At 38.3% G+C, this 21226-nt stretch overlaps 1 protein-coding gene across 1 annotated transcript; it reads right to left on the minus strand.

The window, feature by feature from the left end:
- Positions 1 to 6365: 6365 nt before the first annotated feature.
- LOC114841389 lies at positions 6366 to 13318 on the minus strand. Its single transcript, XM_029126357.1, has 6 exons — positions 13025 to 13318; positions 8964 to 9370; positions 8788 to 8887; positions 6741 to 6842; positions 6515 to 6673; positions 6366 to 6437 (listed from the first exon to the last, which is right to left on the minus strand). Exons 1-6 carry the CDS (start codon positions 13316 to 13318, stop codon positions 6366 to 6368), a joined length of 1134 nt encoding a protein of 377 aa, XP_028982190.1.
- Between the last annotated feature and the right edge of the window lie 7908 nt (positions 13319 to 21226).

Consider the following 21226-nt stretch of genomic DNA (forward strand, 5'->3'; position numbering starts at 1 on the left):
GTAGAGAAAAAATAATTTTTTGGCGTGCATGTGCAGTAAAAGTTGTATAATCTTAAAGTTTTTTTTAACAGTGCACACATTTTCAATGACCCCCAGCTCATGTACATTTTTTTTTCTGATAAGTACAATCAAGTATACTGATTGTACATATCTGTAGACTCGGAGCCGTGAGAGTACTAACGTCGAGGTGTAATTCAAAGGCCTCATAATTGAATTATTTCCAAGTACAAACGCTCTCCTATTATTTTCGAGCTAGTACACACATTTCCAGTGACTCCCAGCTCATGTACATTTTTTTCCTGATTAGTACAATCAAGTATACTGATTGTACATGTCTGTAGACTCGGAGCCGTGAGAGTACTAACGTCGAGGTGTAATTCAAAGGCCTCGTAATTGAATTATTTCCAAGTACAACCGCTCTGCCATTATTTTCGAGCTAGTACACACATTTTCAATCACCTCCAGTTCATGTACATTTTTTTCCTGATTAGTACAATCAAGTATATTGCCAAGCAGGCCAAAAAAAGCAACGATGCGAAAAAGAGAGGACACTATTTGAGCCCATGCCCAGACTTCCTCAGTCGTTCTAAACGACCTCCACAAAAGAAAAAACTGCCCCTGTTGAAAAATGGATTCATGTGTTCAGCGGTGGGAATAAATGGCAAGAAGTTTACATTAACTTACACTTGCCCTTTCGACAGTTTGGCCCAATCATTACTGATTGGTTATTGTGATTGGTCAGAGTATCGAAAATGTATAGATGAATCTGATAATGAATTATTTAAATTCATTCGATCCCTGGATAGTACCGTGAAACCAGGCCAAGCCATTTATAAGCAACGAGCGATGATAATGCAGAACATAGCAAAAACTGTTTGTGGAACTATGAATTGTAGTATGAACATTGGCGGTTTGATCAGGAGTCTATTGACAAAAGCTGAAGCATCGTTTAAAATTGAAACAACCTGTAATCGTTGCCATCATACATTAACGCATGATGAAATTATTATCGAAATTCCATTTGGGCCAGTGTACAAATTAGGAATGTCAGCGCTACAAAAAATAGTGGAACAAAGAATTCAGGGACGCAAGAAATGTCGCATGTGTTCCTCAAACGATTTGGAATTCGTTAAATTTCCAGGCAAAAATTTATTTATTAATTTGGAAATTTGTATGTCGATTCATGTAGCAAAAATATGGGGTTATGAGAATTGGGACGGTCACTTCACACTCGCTCAATTGCCAACAGAAATGAAGGTCTGTGATAAAACTTACATGTTGATAGCAGCAATTGAATATGAAGGTTTCATTGATCAAATGACTGAAAAGCCAAAGATTCGGCATTATATTGCTCACACTCGTCACCGTACTGGACAATGGCTACGATTTAATGACGTATCTAAGGTGCTTACATCACATGTACTTGGATCTCGAGACCTTATGAAGAAGAGGAAAATTCCAGTGCTAATCTATGTCGAGAATCCATGTGGATTATAAGGGTGATATTATTCAATAATAGATATATTTTATGTAATTATTTTTCGTACGTTTTGGAGATTATCACTGTTAAGCTTCTGATAGATACATGTTCAGAACATAATAATAAAGGTTTGTGATTGGTAAACTTGTTTTTTTTTAATGTGTGTTGAATAGAATTAGTATATTTCCTAACGAGTGCAAAAAAGTGTTTTTTGGCGAGTGGGAGGTTTATATCACGAGCCGAAGGCGAGTGATATAATCCCACGAGCTAAAAAACATTTTTCCACGAGTTACGAACAATATTTTTCATCACAATGTGGCGAAAATTGGACTTTTAGGCACGTGGAGCGTGCCGAAAAGTTCACTTTTCGTCACAGCGTGATGAAAATTCTATTTTCTACAATTCTATTCTGCATGTTAAAAATCGGGTTATAATCGATAATAGTTCTAGGATATCTGGAATGAAGAGTTGAGAATTTAACATACGGATATTTGATTGTACTAATCAGGAAAAAAATGTACATGAGCTGGGGGTCATTGAAAATGTGTACTAGCTCGAAAATAATGGCAGAGCGTTTGTACTTAGACGTAACCCCATCATGAGCCCTTTAAATTACACCTCGACGTTAGTACTTTCACGAGTCTGGGTCTACAGACATGTACAATCAATATACTTCATTGTACTGATCAGGAAAAAAATGTATATGGGCTGGGTGTCACTGGAAATGTGTGTACTAGCTCGAAAATAATAGGAGAGCGTTTGTACTTGGAAATAATGCAATTATGAGGCCTTTGAATTACACCTCGACGTTAGTACTTTCACGAGTCTGGGTCTACAGACATGTACAATCAATATACTTCATTGTACTGATCAGGAAAAAAATGTATATGGGCTGGGTGTCACTGGAAATGTGTGTACTAGCTCGAAAATAATAGGAGAGCGTTTGTACTTGGAAATAATGCAATTATGAGGCCTTTGAATTACACCTCGACGTTAGTACTTTCACGAGTCTGGGTCTACAGACATGTACAATCAATATACTTCATTGTACTGATCAGGAAAAAAATGTATATGGGCTGGGTGTCACTGGAAATGTGTGTACTAGCTCGAAAATAATAGGAGAGCGTTTGTACTTGGAAATAATGCAATTATGAGGCCTTTGAATTACACCCCGACGTTAATACTCTCACGGCTCCGAGTCTACAGACATGTACAATCAGTATACTTGATTGTACTAATCAGGAAAAAAATGTTCATGAGCTGGGTGTCACTGGAAATGTGTGTACTAGCTCGAAAATAATGGCAGAGCGTTTGTACTTAGACATAACCCCATCATGAGCCATTTAAATTACACCTCTGGACGTTAGTACTTTCACGAATCCGTGTTTATAGACATGTACAATCATTTTATTGGGTTGTACTCATCAGAAAAAAATGTGGCGATCCAAATGTAAATAGAATAATGAGTAAGGCCAGTCAATAATGAGAGGATTCAAGATTGTACTAACATGTAGTAACAATTTTGCAATTAATACACGTTAATTTTTTTTTATATGGCATTAAAAAAATTCCAAGGGGGAAATTATGGATGGGGATAGTTAATAAAAAAACAAATGAAGAAGTAAAATGAGCATGGTACAAACAAGTATCAACGATTTCAAATTCATTCATGTAATATTATTTTTTCTCCTGGTTGTTAAAATTTTAAAAGGGGTGAACTATAGAAGGGGGTTAGTATTGAAAAAAAAAAGTTGTACATACCAGTACTATCAAAGTGCAACTGATTGCCACATTTTTTTTTTCCAACTCCGACGCTGCACGATTTTGCCCCCCTGCTTCAGATCTAAAGTAAGGAGGTACACAAAAAAGTGCATAGAGTACATTCAAGTACTCAATGAGTACAATCCAGACCAACAAAAAAAAAGTCGATTTTCCAAACTTCGATGCCAACTTCACGTAGCTCAATCCATGATGGATGACTTGATACGGATTTCGAGTTGTTCACGAAGTCGAGTACTAGTCGATTACGGTTCGATTGACTGACCATCGATCGACTAGTGATCGAATAAGAGAGACCGAGAAAAAGGAACATATGGCTCGAACTTTTTCAGTTAAGTCAGCGATTCTCTTGCCAAACCAATCAGGCAACATTTCTAAACCTCAAAGAAGACGTCTGCCCGGCAAGGCTACGATTATTACATGTTATCCTCACATGAATACATTATTTGAGAAACACAATTCGAAGAAGGCTGCTCAAAAGTCAGTCCAAATCACGAATAAAAGCGTTCAAAGCAGAGGAAACAATCAGGATCCACTGGAGACTATGAGAATGTTCCCTGTATTGTGTGTGGTGGTCTTTCAGATCAACTGGATACCTGCAATGGCTGGTTACATTCTATTTGGGGTGTAATCACCTCGTCTGCTGGAGTTTATTTGACGGATCAAGTGTACTCCAACTGAAGATATCTCGCACCGTGGATGATGGCTGGCTACTAGCATGTATTGGAGACTTTGCCTGAAAGGCAAGAGTTACAAATTTGACCCTAAGTCCAACTGTCCTCATTGTACTACAGTTGAATTGTTGACAGTAGATCATTTTTTAATCAATTACAATCTGTTCCAGCTACCCAGAGCTTCTTTAAGGGTGCCAAGTGAATTTGGCGATGACCTTCAAAATTGACATTCACCGACAGAGTTATAATTTTTTTAATTAATAGTATTAGACAAATGATGAACATCGGTGACAATTTAAAAATTTTAGAACTCATGGATATCGAGAAATTAAATAAACAAAATCAGTCTTATACACCGCCGCTTATAGAGTTTTGATTAAATTGAACGTTTCAATCCCCTAGGAACTCAAGAAAAATTTGAAAAAACTTTGAAGATATGGGGAATGATGTGTTCAATGCGATGGCGACAAAAAACAATGGGGTACCGGGGTGAATAAGAGATATTTCAACCCGCCGTACCCATTTGATCCCATGCTTTCTCGAAGTTCGTCACGCGAAATAGAGGATTTTCCGCATTTATTTTCTCGATATCTAGTTCCGGTTGCGGGTTTGAAATTTCGTCGGATGGATGAATACATATTTCTCCAATGATGAAGGGAAAGAAAAATTTTTTTTTGAATCTTTTTTCAAATTCACTTGGCACCCTTAAGGACCCGGCTGGTAAAACTGGGACTTGTTGGTGCCTCTGTTGACTACATACTTAGCTCGGACAGTCTGCTGGCCTATAAAGCGATTTGTAACTTCACAGGGGGCCTATTCTCGAAATATTTCCGTGCGCGGAATCGACTCCGTTGACGGAACGCCTATATGATTCCTATACGCAATTCGTCTACGAAGCCACTTCCGTGCACGGAAATATTTCGAGAATAGGCCCCCAGTTGCTGTACTGAAAACCCTGCATGCGTTACAGCCAGTTGACCCATCCCACTGTGCTCCACGGCTCACCATCACCGTCTGCTCTATCTGTTTACGACTCGCCTCAGCTCTCGCTCCTGTCTAACCGTCCTTTATCGTATTTTTTGCTTTTATTATACAACTATGACTTTACTTTTTGACTTGTCACTGACCGCTTATGTCTGGCACAATTCGCCTGTTGCTTGCTACTTTTGCATTCAATGTTTTTTAATTTATTTGTTGTTTTGAAATTATTAATGCATCAATGCTTGTAGCCCCTCCCCTTTGCAATAGGGGTACTGGGACCCCTTTCGCAAATAAATATATCTATTTATCTGGAGTTTATTGTGATTCTTGCCTTGGAGATGATTAATATTTAAATTGAAAATATTCTATTTGAGTTCATACATTATATGTGTTAAAATCATATCAATTTATCTTATTATGATGATGTATTAAATCTGCTTAACTTTGTAGATTTCATTCAAGTTTTTATTATACATAACACGATGGTATAATTACGTATCAAATCTATTTAAAATTCGGTTTTTCATTTATACATGTAGAGAAATTCATGATTTATTTAAAACGTAAAATTTTACAGCGGTCTCATTTTGCATAGCAGTCTACTTTTGCCTCAGTCACCTCTATGTGTATGTGTGTGCTATGATCGGAAAAGATTGCACTGAAGAAATGAAAGTGGTATGAAGGTGGGAGTCAGTACTATCATGTCAGTGATTTGGAATAAGAATTGATTATAGGCTCTATATTAGAGATGTTGAGTTAACTTTCTCATCTATCACAGTCATGAAACGCATCAGTGTGAGTAGGGTAGGGTAGGGGGCACGTGTGTATTGGTCAGCGATCACAATAAACAATAAACGAATCAACGTTTAATATTAACCATGTTGAACGATCCTACCGCAGCTTTTTTCATGTGCCTCTACAATTTAATAGGGAGGCCTATAAAATACTAAAAAATAATGTAAACAAATTCCTATCAATAATAATGAATAGTTCAAGGCTTTCCAACTGGTTTTGACTTCGAACCTGATTTGAGCCTTACAGATTAAGCCTCAATTCGGGTTATCATTGTCGGGTTGAATGACGGCTAATTCAAGCTTGGGCCACGGTCCTGATTGAGCATTTTTAAGCCTTGGTTCAAGGCTTGATGGACCCGGTTTCCGCTGACCATTTCTACTTGAGATATTATGATTCTATTTAGGCGAGCTATCTAAAGTTCCTTCTGGAGTGACGGGGGCCAGATGAATGGTGGGATCTTTTTTTTTATCAAACGGTGAATAGAAGTGGGTGTAGTTGATATGAGAGGAGTGTGTTTGACGATGAGGAAGATCTTTAGTATTCGTTTAGATAAGAGAATGAAGATGATTGAGGAAGTGCTAAAAATATTCTCAGTAAGATCGAATAGTGCTGAAAAATTATCAATTTGAATTGCTGTATATACGCTCTGAAATACGCTATACATCGTCCTCGAATTTTTTAAGCATTACACGTAGCGTAGTGAAGAAGGAATACATTGTTGACATGTACTGAAAACAAAAATGTTTAGCCCAATTCATTATCTCTCCAATTGTTCTTTAATCTTAAATAATGAAATTCGCTATACCCTTCCATAATAATTCATAGACAATTGAGGCAACAATCCACCGATCGCAATTTTCGGCGGCGTTTGACACCTTTGAATGACGAAAATTACAGTCTTGTTCAATTCCTTGGAATGTTTAATCCATGTAGAACTGTACAGTGCCCATCCAACTTCTTTGGACTGTATAAAAATATGAAACATGAGTGTCAAAGTGAAATGAATACATTGAGCCGAATTGGTAGCTTACAGCTGCGGATAAATTCTCTGCAGCCCAGGCCAGACAGAGAAGCTCTAAGCCGTCCACGATGACAACTAACAAAAACTGGATTCTTCGAATGATATTTTCTTTCTGCAGAAAAGAGCAAAAGGTGAAAGTTAATTCATGTTTCCGATCTTAGATTAGGGAGGCTATTCTCGCGTTGAGATTGATTGGTCGCATGACGGTTCCTTGCACGTGGCTCGTAAGGCATATCACCGGAACGCATACGATCAATCCGAAGTGAAGTCGCACGTACAATTTCAATTCGAGAATTGCTTCCAGGTATATGTTTGATACTGCACTGATAGACTGATTCATTTATTCCAAACGAGGTTCGTTAACTGTTCACGAATAGTAGAGTTGAATATGACCAAATGAATATTCGTTAATAGTTAACGAACGGTTCATTTGAAAAGCGAAAATCGAGTCGAACAAGGCTCCTCAAATGTGCATTTATTAACTATTAACGAATGAACATTTGGTGAAACCAAATAGACCCTCGTCTCTAACCAAATCCATTCGTTAACAATAACTAATCCTTTCTATCAGTGTGGTAAAATTTCCTGATCAGACGTTCGAGATCAGGATTGGGCTCGATTCTCACAAAACATATCTGGATCTCATACAACTGAGTCAATTCTGATCTTCAGTTCTGATCGAATTCGGTACTGATAAGACATGTTACATCTTAATATTTGGATCAGACCTGGATCCAAACAACCGTTTCATTTGCGGTTCCAGACTAATCAATATCAGGTCCTATGGATAAGTCCTTGACTCTATTCCAACTTGAATTTCTTCTCGGACGATTCAATGAGTTGAACATTGTAAGTCATTGGTTTAGTGTACAATACAGACCCTTTCAAACTATAAAATTTTCATTTAGGAATTTTCGGGCTGGCATATCCTATGCCAGCCACGTCCTCGTCGTAGATCTTGGGTAACGCAAATTAAGTACGGATGAGAAAAACTAAATATAATTTACTTCAAAAATTGAATGCCTCTAGAGGGAAGGTGAGTAAAAGAATGGTCTCAGTTTTCTACTTCATCATCCATAATATATAGAGGTCTACATGAAAATTACCATTTGGCGGTATTGATAATAAGATCAAAAAATCAATTTAACATTCAAATTAAAGGTGTGCGATGGAATGGGTCCTCTTCATGTAGGCGTCCACGTGTATGTGATGTATCAAAAAGTCTTGAATTCACCAATGACAACTCAGGGTTCATATAGTAAGAACTTACAAATAGTCGCTAGTGCTATCACACTGATAGAAAAATTTTCTGACACGACAGAAGTGGTTTCTTGAGACAAGAGAATGGGGTTTTGACCATGAATCTCTTGATACAAGAGATTCTTAGTTTTACCTAATTGAAGTATATTCTGAGAGGAAGATGTGTGCCCTCAGGACCGATTTACTTGATTGGAAACCCTATCACCTCTGTCGAAAATCATGAAAAACAGAATTATCTATAGCGAAAAGTACGAATTCTTCACACAAGAGCAGAAACTTCATCAGATTGATATTGAATGTAAGCAAGATTACTTTCCGCCAAGAGATTCTTGCCAGCGAGTCTGATCTAATATGGAAAGCATTATGATGCACGCGAAACTTCCTGCTTTTTCCGTCCAATATTTAATACTTTATGCCAAGTTCCCCTATTTCTTTGATCCAAAGTCATGAAGAATTCATTCAGTTAAAACGGCGCGAATGATGTAGTTTCTTGAGCCAAGAACTTGTACTCTACATGTCAGAGATTTTTTCTATCAGTGTAGTAAGCTGGAACTTACTAATAACCCTTTGTACTTAAAAACCAAATCATTTACATTGCTCCGTGCGGTAAGTGCTCTGCTATGCGTGTATCAACAGCCTTTCCTGCACGTCATCTTACAAAGCACCAAATGTCACTAATGTAAATTTCGTTCTTGACAAGTACGATCACAAACCTCGCCTTCGGAAAACTCTACACTTGTCAAAAACTAAATTTATGCACTTCTATCGCTAAATACCCTTATATATGATAGACTTACTCCGACTATATGGATTCCTGAACATGTGACGGATATCATGGCTACTACAATTGCTGTCATTACCATGTACCGGACGATTTTTGTGATTTCATCTATATACCTTGGAGACAAAAAATGATTGCCTAGATCAAGTCTTTCAATGAACGATTTGAAATCAGAAAAGGAGCTAGAGTTACCGTAATATATGCTGATGTTTACTAATGCACTCTTTGAGTTGTTGAGTATTATTGACATTCCTCATTTTTTCAGCAAGAAATGCAAGTTGAATTGTTCCATACCAGAGAAGCAGAGATACTTGACAAATAAAGGCGATGATACAGGAACATTGAATACCCCCTATTGATTCCAGTAAGTAAACAATATCGTAAGCCGGGTGTTCATCAATACAAAAGGGATACTCAGCTCCGAATGGCAATGGCTGATCCATTAGGAAAGGACCAAATATGTAAAACGTAGCCAAGATAGCGCAGAGAGTATGATAAACGAAGTGAAAAGAAACAATTCGTTTTATGTAGTTGGTGAGTATCTCCCGTTCGTGGAAATTTGCATTCTCCACAAATGTCTCCATTTCATGAATCAAGTACTGGAAATTTAACAAAATTTTCAAGCCTCATACCTGAAGGTAGGGAAGATGCTATCAGCAAAACAGTAGTAATTTATCCAGAGAAATGATGTATTGGAACTAAATAAACTGCATCTCGTCATGAAGCTTTTATTGAATGTAATATGAACCCATTTCAATATTCAGGATATCAGGATATTCAAATCTGAAATAAAGGAGACGAAACGACGAGTCCGAGCCGATATCGTCGAAGAATATCGTCACGAGGATGCTTACAAGGGTCACGAGGGTCAAACTTTACAAGGATCATCATGCAAAGATCAAACGGCAGAGGCAGATAGGACAATCTGATCCTTGCATGATGATCCTGATAACGTTTGGGCCCTCGGCCGTCGCATCACAAAACCGGCGAGGCTTCTCATTAGTGTGCTTCATTTATGATCGTTTACCTATTTTCCAATTTTTATGCTCACGAGCAACTCTAAAGTTTCATCTTGTTTCAGCGCTGGCGAAAGGCCAGTTCTACACACAAACAAACTTAAAAAAGTGCATAATTTTATTAACATTGATTTGAAAGAAACAATAGTTACATCAATAAGAAGCTTCTGACTGATTTATAAAATGTCCCTAGAGTATTTTTCATGTAACTTATCACGCTTACTATTTATTTAACCCATTGAACAACCTATGGTACCTCTTACTATTACAGTAGACTCTGGCTAGTTGCCCATCGAAAGGGCTGTAAGGGTACCATTTCCAAGAAATGAGCAACGTTCCACCGGCCCCCACTCCGCAATCAATGCCGATCCAAGTTCTCAGAAAAATGAGAGCACCGCTCTCATAGACACACCCCTGAGGAACACACGCCCGTCCCAGGTGTCGCAATCGCTCCCGCTTAGTAGTCGTGTGGCTCTCGCCACTCGGTAGACATCTCCACCTCACCTATATGTATAATACATTCATACCACCGACTCATCCTGTACTTACTCATATCACGACAATAAACTAATTACTAGTTTGCAACCGTTGCCTCGCGTAGTTGATTTGTTATCTTCCCGATCCAACACCACCTCGAATCCTACATTGGTTCCGATACCGAGAATCGAACCCGGGCCGTCCGGGTGAGAGCCGGGAATCAGCGAGGAATTGATAGCGCTCAAGCGTCCGAAAAGGGGATTAGGGGAAAACGAGCAACTAATGGGCGTGCAACTATCGAGAGTCCACTGTAGTAGCATCTCTTACTACCCTCTGGTAGATTGAGATTGTTCAATGAGATAATGCATATGATTTCGACGTAGAGGAGGGGGTAGTTGTTTCATATATACAGGGTAATATCCGTCCCTTGTTTACAAATTTCAGAAAGATTGCAGAATAGAAAAACAAGAATTCAATAGCTTTAAAATTAGTCAATTTCCATAATAAACGGTCAGATAGTGAACGTTAGATTTTTTTAATACTTCAGCCAGTCACCTTGTGATTGTCTACCGCCATGATTAGGAATAGTGACGCACCCATTAATGGGACTTTATATGATACCGAGGGGCTATTCACAGGCGTAATCGTGGCGTCACTCGCTGATGTAATCAATTGCAATCCCGGTGAAATCAATGTAATCATTGTAATCACATGATTACCATATTGGTAATCAAGTTTTGAGAATCAAGTGGTAATCATTTGTAATCAGTGCAATCTTTCGTAGTTGCTCCTAGCGAGACCGTGATTTTTGTTTTTGAATTTTAGAGCGCGTCATTTCTACCAACGGAAAGTCTCAGAGATCCCTGGATCAATTTTTCTTGGAATCCCAGATGTTTATAGTTCAGAACCATATGCATAGCCAATGTGTTTTGCACAGAGCATTTGTCCGTAGAAAATTGATTCAACAGAGTTAAAATTTCTTCTTATTCTGGAGAACCAACGACTGAATTATCACTGAATTATCTGCTGGTAAGTTTCATTCTCCTTCAATGGTAGATATTCAGTAAATTTATTTTGCTGATAGCACCTATAAATGCCCAAATTTTTAGATGGAGTGATGGAGACTGCATTCCTCTGTTCTAATCCCCGCCCCTCCTTCCTCATTTCTTTGCAGGTCCTATTTTTAGTTTCACATGTATACCCTCTCGGGTTTTTACATTTTGTTCCCTTCCCTATCTGCGTTACCATGGGCCGACTTACTTTATCCCCAACTGCACCCCATTCGGGATTGGACTGCCAAGGAAACCATGGAAAACCTCAGTCGTGCAGCCGACCGATAATGCAGGGAGTCCACTGTGTCCATTGGTCACACTGACTCAATGGGCACAGCGGTTCTCTACATTCGTGCCTAGCGACTGTAGTCCCACGCGGTTAGGTGTGCCTAAGCGGACACCCATCCAAGTACTGGGCAGACTGAACGCTGCTTAGCTTGGATGACCGCCGGAGCCACACACTCCCCGCGTGACCACTACAGCTACTTTGCAGGTTCTATTAATTAATTATCCCATCAATGCATATTTAATAAGAGGCCATTTTTTGTAATTTCAATTATTACAGATGTTTGGTAATCACAGAATGTAATCGACGAAATCATTCGTAATCATGTAATCACATTCTGCGCTCTTGGTAATCACGGTTATCACATAGGCAATGGTAATCAGTGTAATCAGTCCCGTAATCCTGGGTAATCGATTACATTTTGTAATCGCGGTGTCACCCAATTCGCCTGTGAATAGCCCCTCACATGATACTGAATATCGTACTTCATGGTGATAAAATTGTCGATTTGATTGCTACAATGACCATTGCTCTGACTGTCCCACATAATGCTGCTCCAACTTTCGCGCATAAAGTTGCTCAAATCATCGCAGTAAATATCGTCAAAATTTTAGCGCTCCACGTATGAACAAATTCAACAGAAAACCTTAGCGAATTCGCTAGAAAATTCTATTGGAATTCTCTACAAATTCTATGGTAATTATGTTGGAATGCTAGGGAATTGCCGTTAAAATTCTATTTGTTTCTTACGCAGACTCTATTAGATATTTGATAAGAAAAAGTCAATAGATTTAGATTCTTCTGTTTGAATTTTTACGGATTTTCGTGAATTGCACGGATTTCCCAAGTTTTTTCCGCTATATTTTGTTTTGCTTTGCATTACAGCATCCGAGTGAAAAAAGCTTATAAACTTAATGCTCAAGTATTCTTATAGAAAAAATATAGAAAAATCGAAATCTGTTAACTTTTTCCTATCAAATATCTCATCGAATCAGCGCAAAAAATCAATAGAATTTTAATGACAATTCCGTATAATTTCCATAGAATCTCAATAGAATTTTTATAGAATTCCCATAGAATTTTCTAACGAATTCACTAAGGTTTTCTATTGAATTTTTTCATATTCGTGTCACTATTCTAAAATTGATCATCGCAATTTTCTAATTCTTGTACCATTGATTTTCCATTCTATATCTCCATATAATTTGTAAGCAACGTGCTGACAGCAGCGTTGTACCAATTTCGTACGATCGGAGCAAAAACTTTTCTTTGGCCGATACGCTACCACATAGCTCAACTCCAATGTGCCATTTCTCTGGATGTGTGAGTAATTTGACATAGAAGGCGGAAAGTTCCGCTCTTTATGCCTAATGTACTGAATTTTTATTCACAGATGAATTGTTTTTTCAAACTTGAGCTCACCTGCAACCGATTATAATGGCATTTTCCAACGACCATCTTCGTCATAACTTGAAGCAGACAAGCTGCTGTTGATAATGTTTCAGTAAGTTGCATAAAATTATCCCGGTGGTTGTACGCTGTCCTGAACAATGAAAGAACGATAACTACGCAGAGAATCCAGGAAACCCACCAGCCGATTTTAAAAGTGATTTCTGAGAGCCGCGATGCTTTTGAGCTTGGAGGCCATACAAATGTAATTCCAGTTGCGAATTTAGTGTACTGGATGACGAACTCTGGGGTCAATTTTCCACTCATAGCGATGCGCCGGAAAAATTTGGTTTGAATCTGAAACTAATCGAGCGATGAGTTGGATGCATTTATGCTACTTGAAATACACTTGAAAACGAAATGATGGGGTGATCACATATAAAGAATATTTAAAGCTAAGTAGAATTATCCATTTTTATAGTTTGAATATGTGGAGTAAGTAATTATAAAGGCTGATGATTTACTTCTCCAGTTTAAATCAACGAGAGGGCTTCTCAGTAGAGAACTTCAAGGAGTGACCGCAGTTGATGATAAAAACTCAATAAATGTCAATCGGAGAGAGCATAGGTGATCGAGTTGGAAGGTGCTCATTAACTGATAATAATGTGGCGTTGATTATATGGCGAGTTGATGGCGTTTAGCCCGCAACTTCCTCATTAGCATATTAGTTTATTCATTTTCCACTTACTGTGACCTTAAATGGATAATTTCACCAAATATCAGCATGAAATGATTCCATGATAAGGAGAAACCAGGGCAAATTGTGTCTACGAGGCAAAATAGTAATTCCTTTTAAATTATGATTCTCATCAAATTTGCTTCATAGCTTGAGCAATGAGGCTAAAATAAGAGTTAAACATAATAGAATTGATTCGCACAGCTTCAGGGCGTGTGCTTGAGAATTTCTCAACAATAAAATTTAGGTAGACTTTATTTACTAGATGTGAGGCTTGACCGAAGTGCTCAATCTATACATAGAAGTAGATGAAGACGCGCAGCGCGTGTTCTTCACATACTGCAGTTTCAGCTTGACTCGATCAACTTGGGAGTCTGCACTTAGGAAAAAGGTCTTGCCGAAAAACTCGGTGGCAACTCTCTTCTCATCGTGCAAGCAACTTCGTGACAGAAGTGATGGAGAAGCTCACAAGTGAGGAATGCAAGCGGAAAGCTGCAGAATAGGCGAGGAATTTACTGGAACCGCCTACTCACGTCCAATATTTTAGTGGGTTAGGGGAACATACAATAAAAAAACTACGAAAAATAATGAGGAAGAGCAAACGGCTAAGACTTCCTTCGCGAAGTACTACTTATGGGTGGTGCCGCGAGATAATCAAATATCAAAAGAATTTCAGAGTGAGGTTTTTAGTCAGGGCGAATCGGACGTAGGGTGTGGCGAAAGTCCACTTTGTAGTTAGGCATTTATTTTAAGCATCTAAAGAAACACATTCCAGAACGCTTTTACTTTCTAAAGGATTTCGCAGGTTGTAAAGCTTTGCTTCAGGGCGCATCCCCCGCAGTTGGGAGCGAACCCAAAACAAAAACTGATCATATCAAGGTGGACCACTTGGCCTCAAATGAAACAGCCATAGATGGGCTGTCGGTACAACAACAGAATAAGTGGGACCATAGACGAACGCTTCTCTAGAACTTGGTTCCAGAGCTACATGCGAACATGCGAACATGCGACCGAACTCGAACGTACGTGATGAAATAAAGTCCAGGATGTTATTAATCGTCGACATCGTCCAAGGGATCAAGGACTTGAAGGAAGTTCACGTGTCAAACACAGATCACGCCTGAGAATCATCCGAGACATCGAAATATTCGCACACTGAAAAAAAATATAATTCTACCAAGCAGATATGTTTTGGGAAACAATTTGTAGGGAGATTTTTTTAATGGAAATTAGGGCATTTGTTTGTTTGAAACAAGTTTGATTGGTACAATTATATTTTCTTCTCAGTCCGGAGTATTGCTCCGGAAGCGAAACTGCGCAGGACCGCAACGGGGGCATGTTCACTGCAGCCCTTCTGATACACAAGAGGAAGATGTAAAGTATTACAGAGGAAGTTGAGATCAAAGACCTCGACGAGACCGCGATAATGGAAAATTGGAGGAATGAATTATCACTTCTCTTATTGCACTTCCTCATCAATTACTTTTAGATTGTGAATATTTCGCAATGTACTAGGGGGGCAAAATGGGAAATCGAATGCAGGACCATACCCACCATACTCAGAATTAATTGTTTAACAGTAACTTTGAGGAAAAATGCAACGATGTAGTGGATGAAAAAATATGGATGACAAAATTAAAACACGATTAAGTCATTGAAGTGAAAAACCATTTTCAATTTCTTTCATCACCGTTGATAACTCAACTGGCGATTGAGTTTGCAATCATATGAGCTAGAAAATTTTTTTTCTGCCGTGCGATGAACAATATTTTTTATCATAACGGCCGTAAGCAGTGATTTACGGAGGTGCGTACCGTCCGTGAAGCACAGCCTTACGTCCAGAATGGCCAAAAGAAATTTGCTTCATATATATCCATTCAGTAATTAGTTGTGTAAGAGTCTAATGGTTTCCAAACCTAAAAAAATGTTCAAAAAATTGGGTATATCAAAATTCTAAAAAACATACTTTATATAGTTCAATCAAATTCACAAACAAAACTAGCTCTACAGTATGTCGGAAGTATCTCGGAGAAGGCGCGTGAACGACTGACTGTCTCGATGGAGTAAACATACTTATACCCTGTTGATTTTATCTTTAATTTCCAATATTCCTTACAGTTGAAAGTAAATTTATTTTCCCATTCGGATTATTGGAAAAAAGGCGCCTATTCTTCAGTTTTCCGGAGTGTGTAATGCAGAGCGATGGGAATGTAGTAAATAAATTGATGGGAGTGGGAGTATTGAAATAACTTCACTAAAACAATCCTTTTCAATTTAAAAGTATCCTTGGTGGATTATAAAACTAGTTGACAATTAATAGTAATGATGAAGGCAAACATAAAATAATGATTTCAATGAATAATCGATAAATGTAGCTTGAAGTGCTCTCGCACGCGTTCCCGGGCGAACTGTCTCGATCTCCACTTCCTAGTGGAGATCTTCAACTCTGTATTTCGTCATTTGTTTAGACTAACAATCCCGGCCTGCGTCGCCAAGGTATAAAATGCCTCGGAATATTTATTTTATGGTGCTGGTGGTCCCCCTCATAGGACCGTCTTTGTTCCAATCCCATATAAAGACCTCTGATGACACCTCGGAAAATTTTCCCCACCAGAAATATATAGACACGGCCAGTCACGGGGCTATTCACATTTGAATTTAGTGGCACCATGATTACAAAATGTAAACGATTACAGTGGACTACCGTTATAGTCGTACTCATGGGGGAATAGGGGAAATGAATTCGGAGAATACGACTGTATTTTGCTACCCCCACCACGCGTTCACGCAAGGCGAAATTTCTGAGAACTGGGAGCCATAAAATACAAATACTAAGGATTTAATTTCAATTCAATTCAACTTTTTATCAAATAATTTTAATCATTACGTTAACATTGCAATACGCGTTTAATTGACTCATTTTTTATAATCAACCGATTTTTTAATGAAGAAACTTTGTTTTTGTCATTCCGGCCGCAAGGCAGCGTTTCACGCTTCGCTCCGCGTCCGTGAATCTCTGCCTACGGTCGTCATGACAAAAAATATTGTTTGTCATACGGCCAAAAAAAACTTTTCTGACGAATATGATTGCAGCCCTCGCCTTCGGCTCGTGCTGCAAACCTCATATTCACCAGAAAAGTTTTCTTCGGCCTAATGACGAAATATACTATTCTTATCAACGTAGTTTTGGTCTTCTAGTTTTAATTGTTAGATTCATCTTAAGCTTTTTTTCAACTTTTTTATCGGCAATCTTGCTGTTATTTTCTTTATTCTGATTCATTATTTAATTCACATTATCCCAACAAAACTATGTGGAGAAAAGTTCTCTTGAAAAATTCTAAGACTAGAACGGAAAAAGTGAACGCAAAGTGACGGCCAGGAAAAGATTCCTATTGCAATTCAGTTTTATTGAGTAGCATGGGGATTTTTTCCGTTATCATATGAAATTTTCACAGAAATCCCCGGAAATGTCATGAGAAATCCCTAGAAGTTTTACCTTATCACTAGAATTTTTCATAGCCGGTGGATTATGATTTTTTCCAGTATCAGCACTGGCATTTTTCTAAAGAATTCCTCTCCGTGTAGAACCCTCTCCATGACAGCCTAGAGGGAGTTGAATTTCATGATCGAGAATTCATATTTAGTGTATTTTATTTTTCGGATTTCCTGGAATTGCAAATGCCTCCTCGAAGATAACGCTGGAGTGTTTACTCCGGGGCCCGTGGGGAGTAGGGTGGGAGAATCGGCCGAGCAATGAATAATCAATATGAGGGGAAATGCGACTATAACGAGAGTCTACAGTAAACAAAATCGTAGCAAGGATGTCCATCAACAAGAAAGGGGTATGTAACTATTAATAGTAACGGCTGATCAATAAGGAGTAAATATGTAAATCAGGATTGCGATAGAACCAAGAATATGATATTCGAAGTGAAAAGGAGCAACTCGTTTCATGTAATTCATATTTACCAGAAATATCTCCAACTATCTTCAAATGGCTAAAGGTAAAGAAAATCGTAACAGCAAAGTAATAACTCATGAGCAACTCGGTCGAGATTATTGACATTTGCACTCTTGATACACAACGCACTAATTCTGGTGCATATAATTTTTTTTTCAAACTTGCGCTTACTTGAAACGGATGATAATTCTGTTTTCCGACTGCCACTTTTGCTATGAGTTGATCCATACAAGCTACTATCGATAAGGATTCAGTAAGCTGCATAAAACTGCCCCAATTTCTGTACGCCGTGCGGAGCAACGAAAGAACGATTACTACGAAGATAATCCAGGAAATCTTCCATTCACTTTTTAAACTGACTTCACAGACTCGTGATGTATTTGAACTGGTAGGCCATGCGGATAAAATTCCAGTCGCAAATTTAGTGTACTCGATAGCGAGCTCTGGAGTCAATTTTTCACCCATAGCAATACGGTGGATGATGTCGAAATATACCTGAAATTAATGGTCAGATGAGTATGGTACAGCTATGCTAATGCTCTTGAGAATGTAATGATAATGTTAGATTAACTCAAATTTCACATAGAACGTTTGTCATGATTTTTTGATTATCAATTAATTGAAAAAAAAGATTTCGTTCATAAGTAACGATTGTAATGAAAGTTATCTCCCGTATAGTCCTTTGAAGGCGATTGAAAACCATGTTATCAGCAATGATGGTAGAGAAGTTTTACGGCAACCAGAGCAAACACCATAAAAGTCTGTGTATTAGTAGTGATGTCACGAGACTTCACGGGACATCACGAGACAACACTTTGAAGGGATCGTCTCGGTCTCAGTGAAGACGAAAATTTTTGGTCTCGTACGTCGCAGTCTTGAAATACGCAGTATCGACTCCTCTCCTAACGTATAACTTTGATACTTCTGCTATATATTGGTGACACTATATATCCGCCCCCCTCCCACTTCCACATTTGACATTGAAAAATCGATTCTTCGAGAAGGGTTATTAATATTGAAATCAAACTGGGTTCAGACAGCCTGGCCTCAGGGTGAGATCATGCCTACCTCATTCGCCTAATCGCAATCGGACGCACCTCAGTCTAACATCAGCCTAATCCAAATTTGATCAGAGTAATTGCCGGCGGAGGGCTGAACTGAAGATTGTGACCACCTTATCGGAAACTGATCAGAATCATTACAAGCAGATGGACCTCAGTTCGAGATCAGCCCCACCTAATTCAAATTTGATCAGAGCAATTGTAGGCAGACTGCTCATTTTAAGATCAGGTCGAACTAATCCGAATTTGATTAAAATTATTGCAGGTGGGCGAACCTCAATTTAAGATCAGGCCCACCTAATCCGAGCTTGATCAAAGTGACTGCAGGCAGACAGATCTTATTAGTTACTTTATTCTGTCAAATGATTCTACATTTTGAGCCTCCAAGACTCGAATTCGTTTTCAGTCTGGGTTTAATCCAGGTTCAATCAAGATTTAATCAGTGTACAGCTGGGATTCGAGTTTAACCCAGGTTCTGCCGGAAATAAGTCGGGATCATGAATCAATTTGAATAAGTATTCGAGATAATAGTTTAGCAAAAATTCAGATACTTTATGTCAAAATTTCACAGAAATATTTTAATTTCCCACATATTTAAATTTGTCTTACCGTATGTGGGATGGACTTGACTATCATTAACGTTAATGATTTATCCGCATTATTTTAATTAATGAGACTTCGTCTCAGCAGTGAACATCACGGAATGCATGGAGAGGAAAGTTGGATAACAATTACCTAGAAAATTGTGGCAAATTTTACAGTACGAAAAATAACCGTGGAGCGAAATATAATTCAATGAAAAAATACCTGTTTGTGGAGGATATTTTACGATTCCTTCGGTAAAAAAGACATGTATGGATGCAAAAATTATGCTCCTGTGCAGTAAGATACCCCACACTGGTTAGGGTATTTTTTTTCTTGCACCCCTCTAAATTAAGGTCATGGGAACGAATGAAAGTGAAATTTTATCCGACGTATTCGATAAAAAATCATTCTTCGTTACAGAAAAGTTATACGCAATATTGAGCAATCATCCACGTTTACTGGGATAATTTTTGATGAAATGCAGGGTAAATTTCACAATCACGGCACAAATTACCTTCACGTTCAGTAAAGTTTTCCTAGCCAATGGAAACAAATTCACTACTCATCCCGTACTTTTTCCCCTATTTAGGGTGAAGAAGTGCTAAAAATCGAGTTCACTTCGCAATTACTTGACTTATTTGGTAATTTTTCTCTAAATTTTTTCTTCTTGTCACTGCGGAGTAACTCATTTGGTAATAAACGGACTAGCGACATGAAATAGTTTCGTCAATATTCTCCACCTCTATTTTTAATTCTATATCAATAACAGTGCAAATAGAACGAAAAAAATGAACCCTCTATATCAATAATCGGCTGACTAAGAACGCACTGAAATTCCATTAAAGTTAAAGGTAGGTATATATGATTGCGATATTGATCGTCTCAATGTTGGATCAAGGTTTCTGAATCAAACTTTACGAGAAGTTTTTTTTCTATAAATTGTCTTACGAAACGAAAAGAAAATTCTGAAATATGTAGAGCCGTAATGTCTATTATACTGTTTGCCATGAATAGAAACATGATGTTTTTATTTTAAATAACGAAAAAAGGAAAATATAGATCTGTTGCGGATGACGCAGTTAATTACCAGCAATATCAAATCTTGAATGAATACGGAGTAAAAATCTCCAAATTTAACTGCATATAAGCAAAAGGACAGGACTTGCTCGCCCTCACCTACGGACCCCCATAAGTGTAGATGTTATGCCACTACCACCAATCGAATGAGCGTCGGTGTAACGGGAGGGACCGGTACCATAGAACACCAGTAAAAAGTCACAATAAAAAGGAAGGAGGCGACAATCCCTTTCATGAACGAACATAAGAAGTGACAGATGTATGCATTTGATTACCGAAAAAACGGATCAATCCGGCGAAACTGTCCTACAAGGTACTGATGGAAAACAGGAATATCCAGCATCCCAGCAATAAAAATGCGGATTTAACCGTGGATCTCTCAGAGAAAACGGCCCACCGTCGAAATCATAAAAACCTCGAAGTTAATCACTGACAGGTAGCTGAATGCACTGCACCGCTAGATACTCGAAAAGGGGAAATCAAAAGGCAGATGATACCTCTAGACTATTCAGTTATTTCACATTTTCTAGAAACTGAAAGACAGGAAAGACCCTTCTAATTTATAAGTGTCCGGACTCTTCTTTGGATTCCTTTTAACCAGGCCACCCTTCACACCTTCGATAGGGTGATGCAAGGAGATTCGTAGATAAGGGAGTGATTGAACATTCCCTCTCCATTCTAAAACTACATTTTGGGATGGTCATTTCGCACGATGTCACTCTGGACGAAAATCTAAAACTTTGACTGTGTTCACTGTCTTCCAAATTTTTATCTAAGACAGTCTTTGTATTATCGTGAAGCTGGGACTCTTCGTG

The sequence above is a fragment of the Diachasma alloeum genome, unplaced genomic scaffold, assembly GCF_001412515.2.
Source record: "Diachasma alloeum isolate Michigan unplaced genomic scaffold, Dall2.0 Dall_scaffold_00371, whole genome shotgun sequence".
Lineage (NCBI taxonomy): Eukaryota > Metazoa > Arthropoda > Insecta > Hymenoptera > Braconidae > Diachasma > Diachasma alloeum.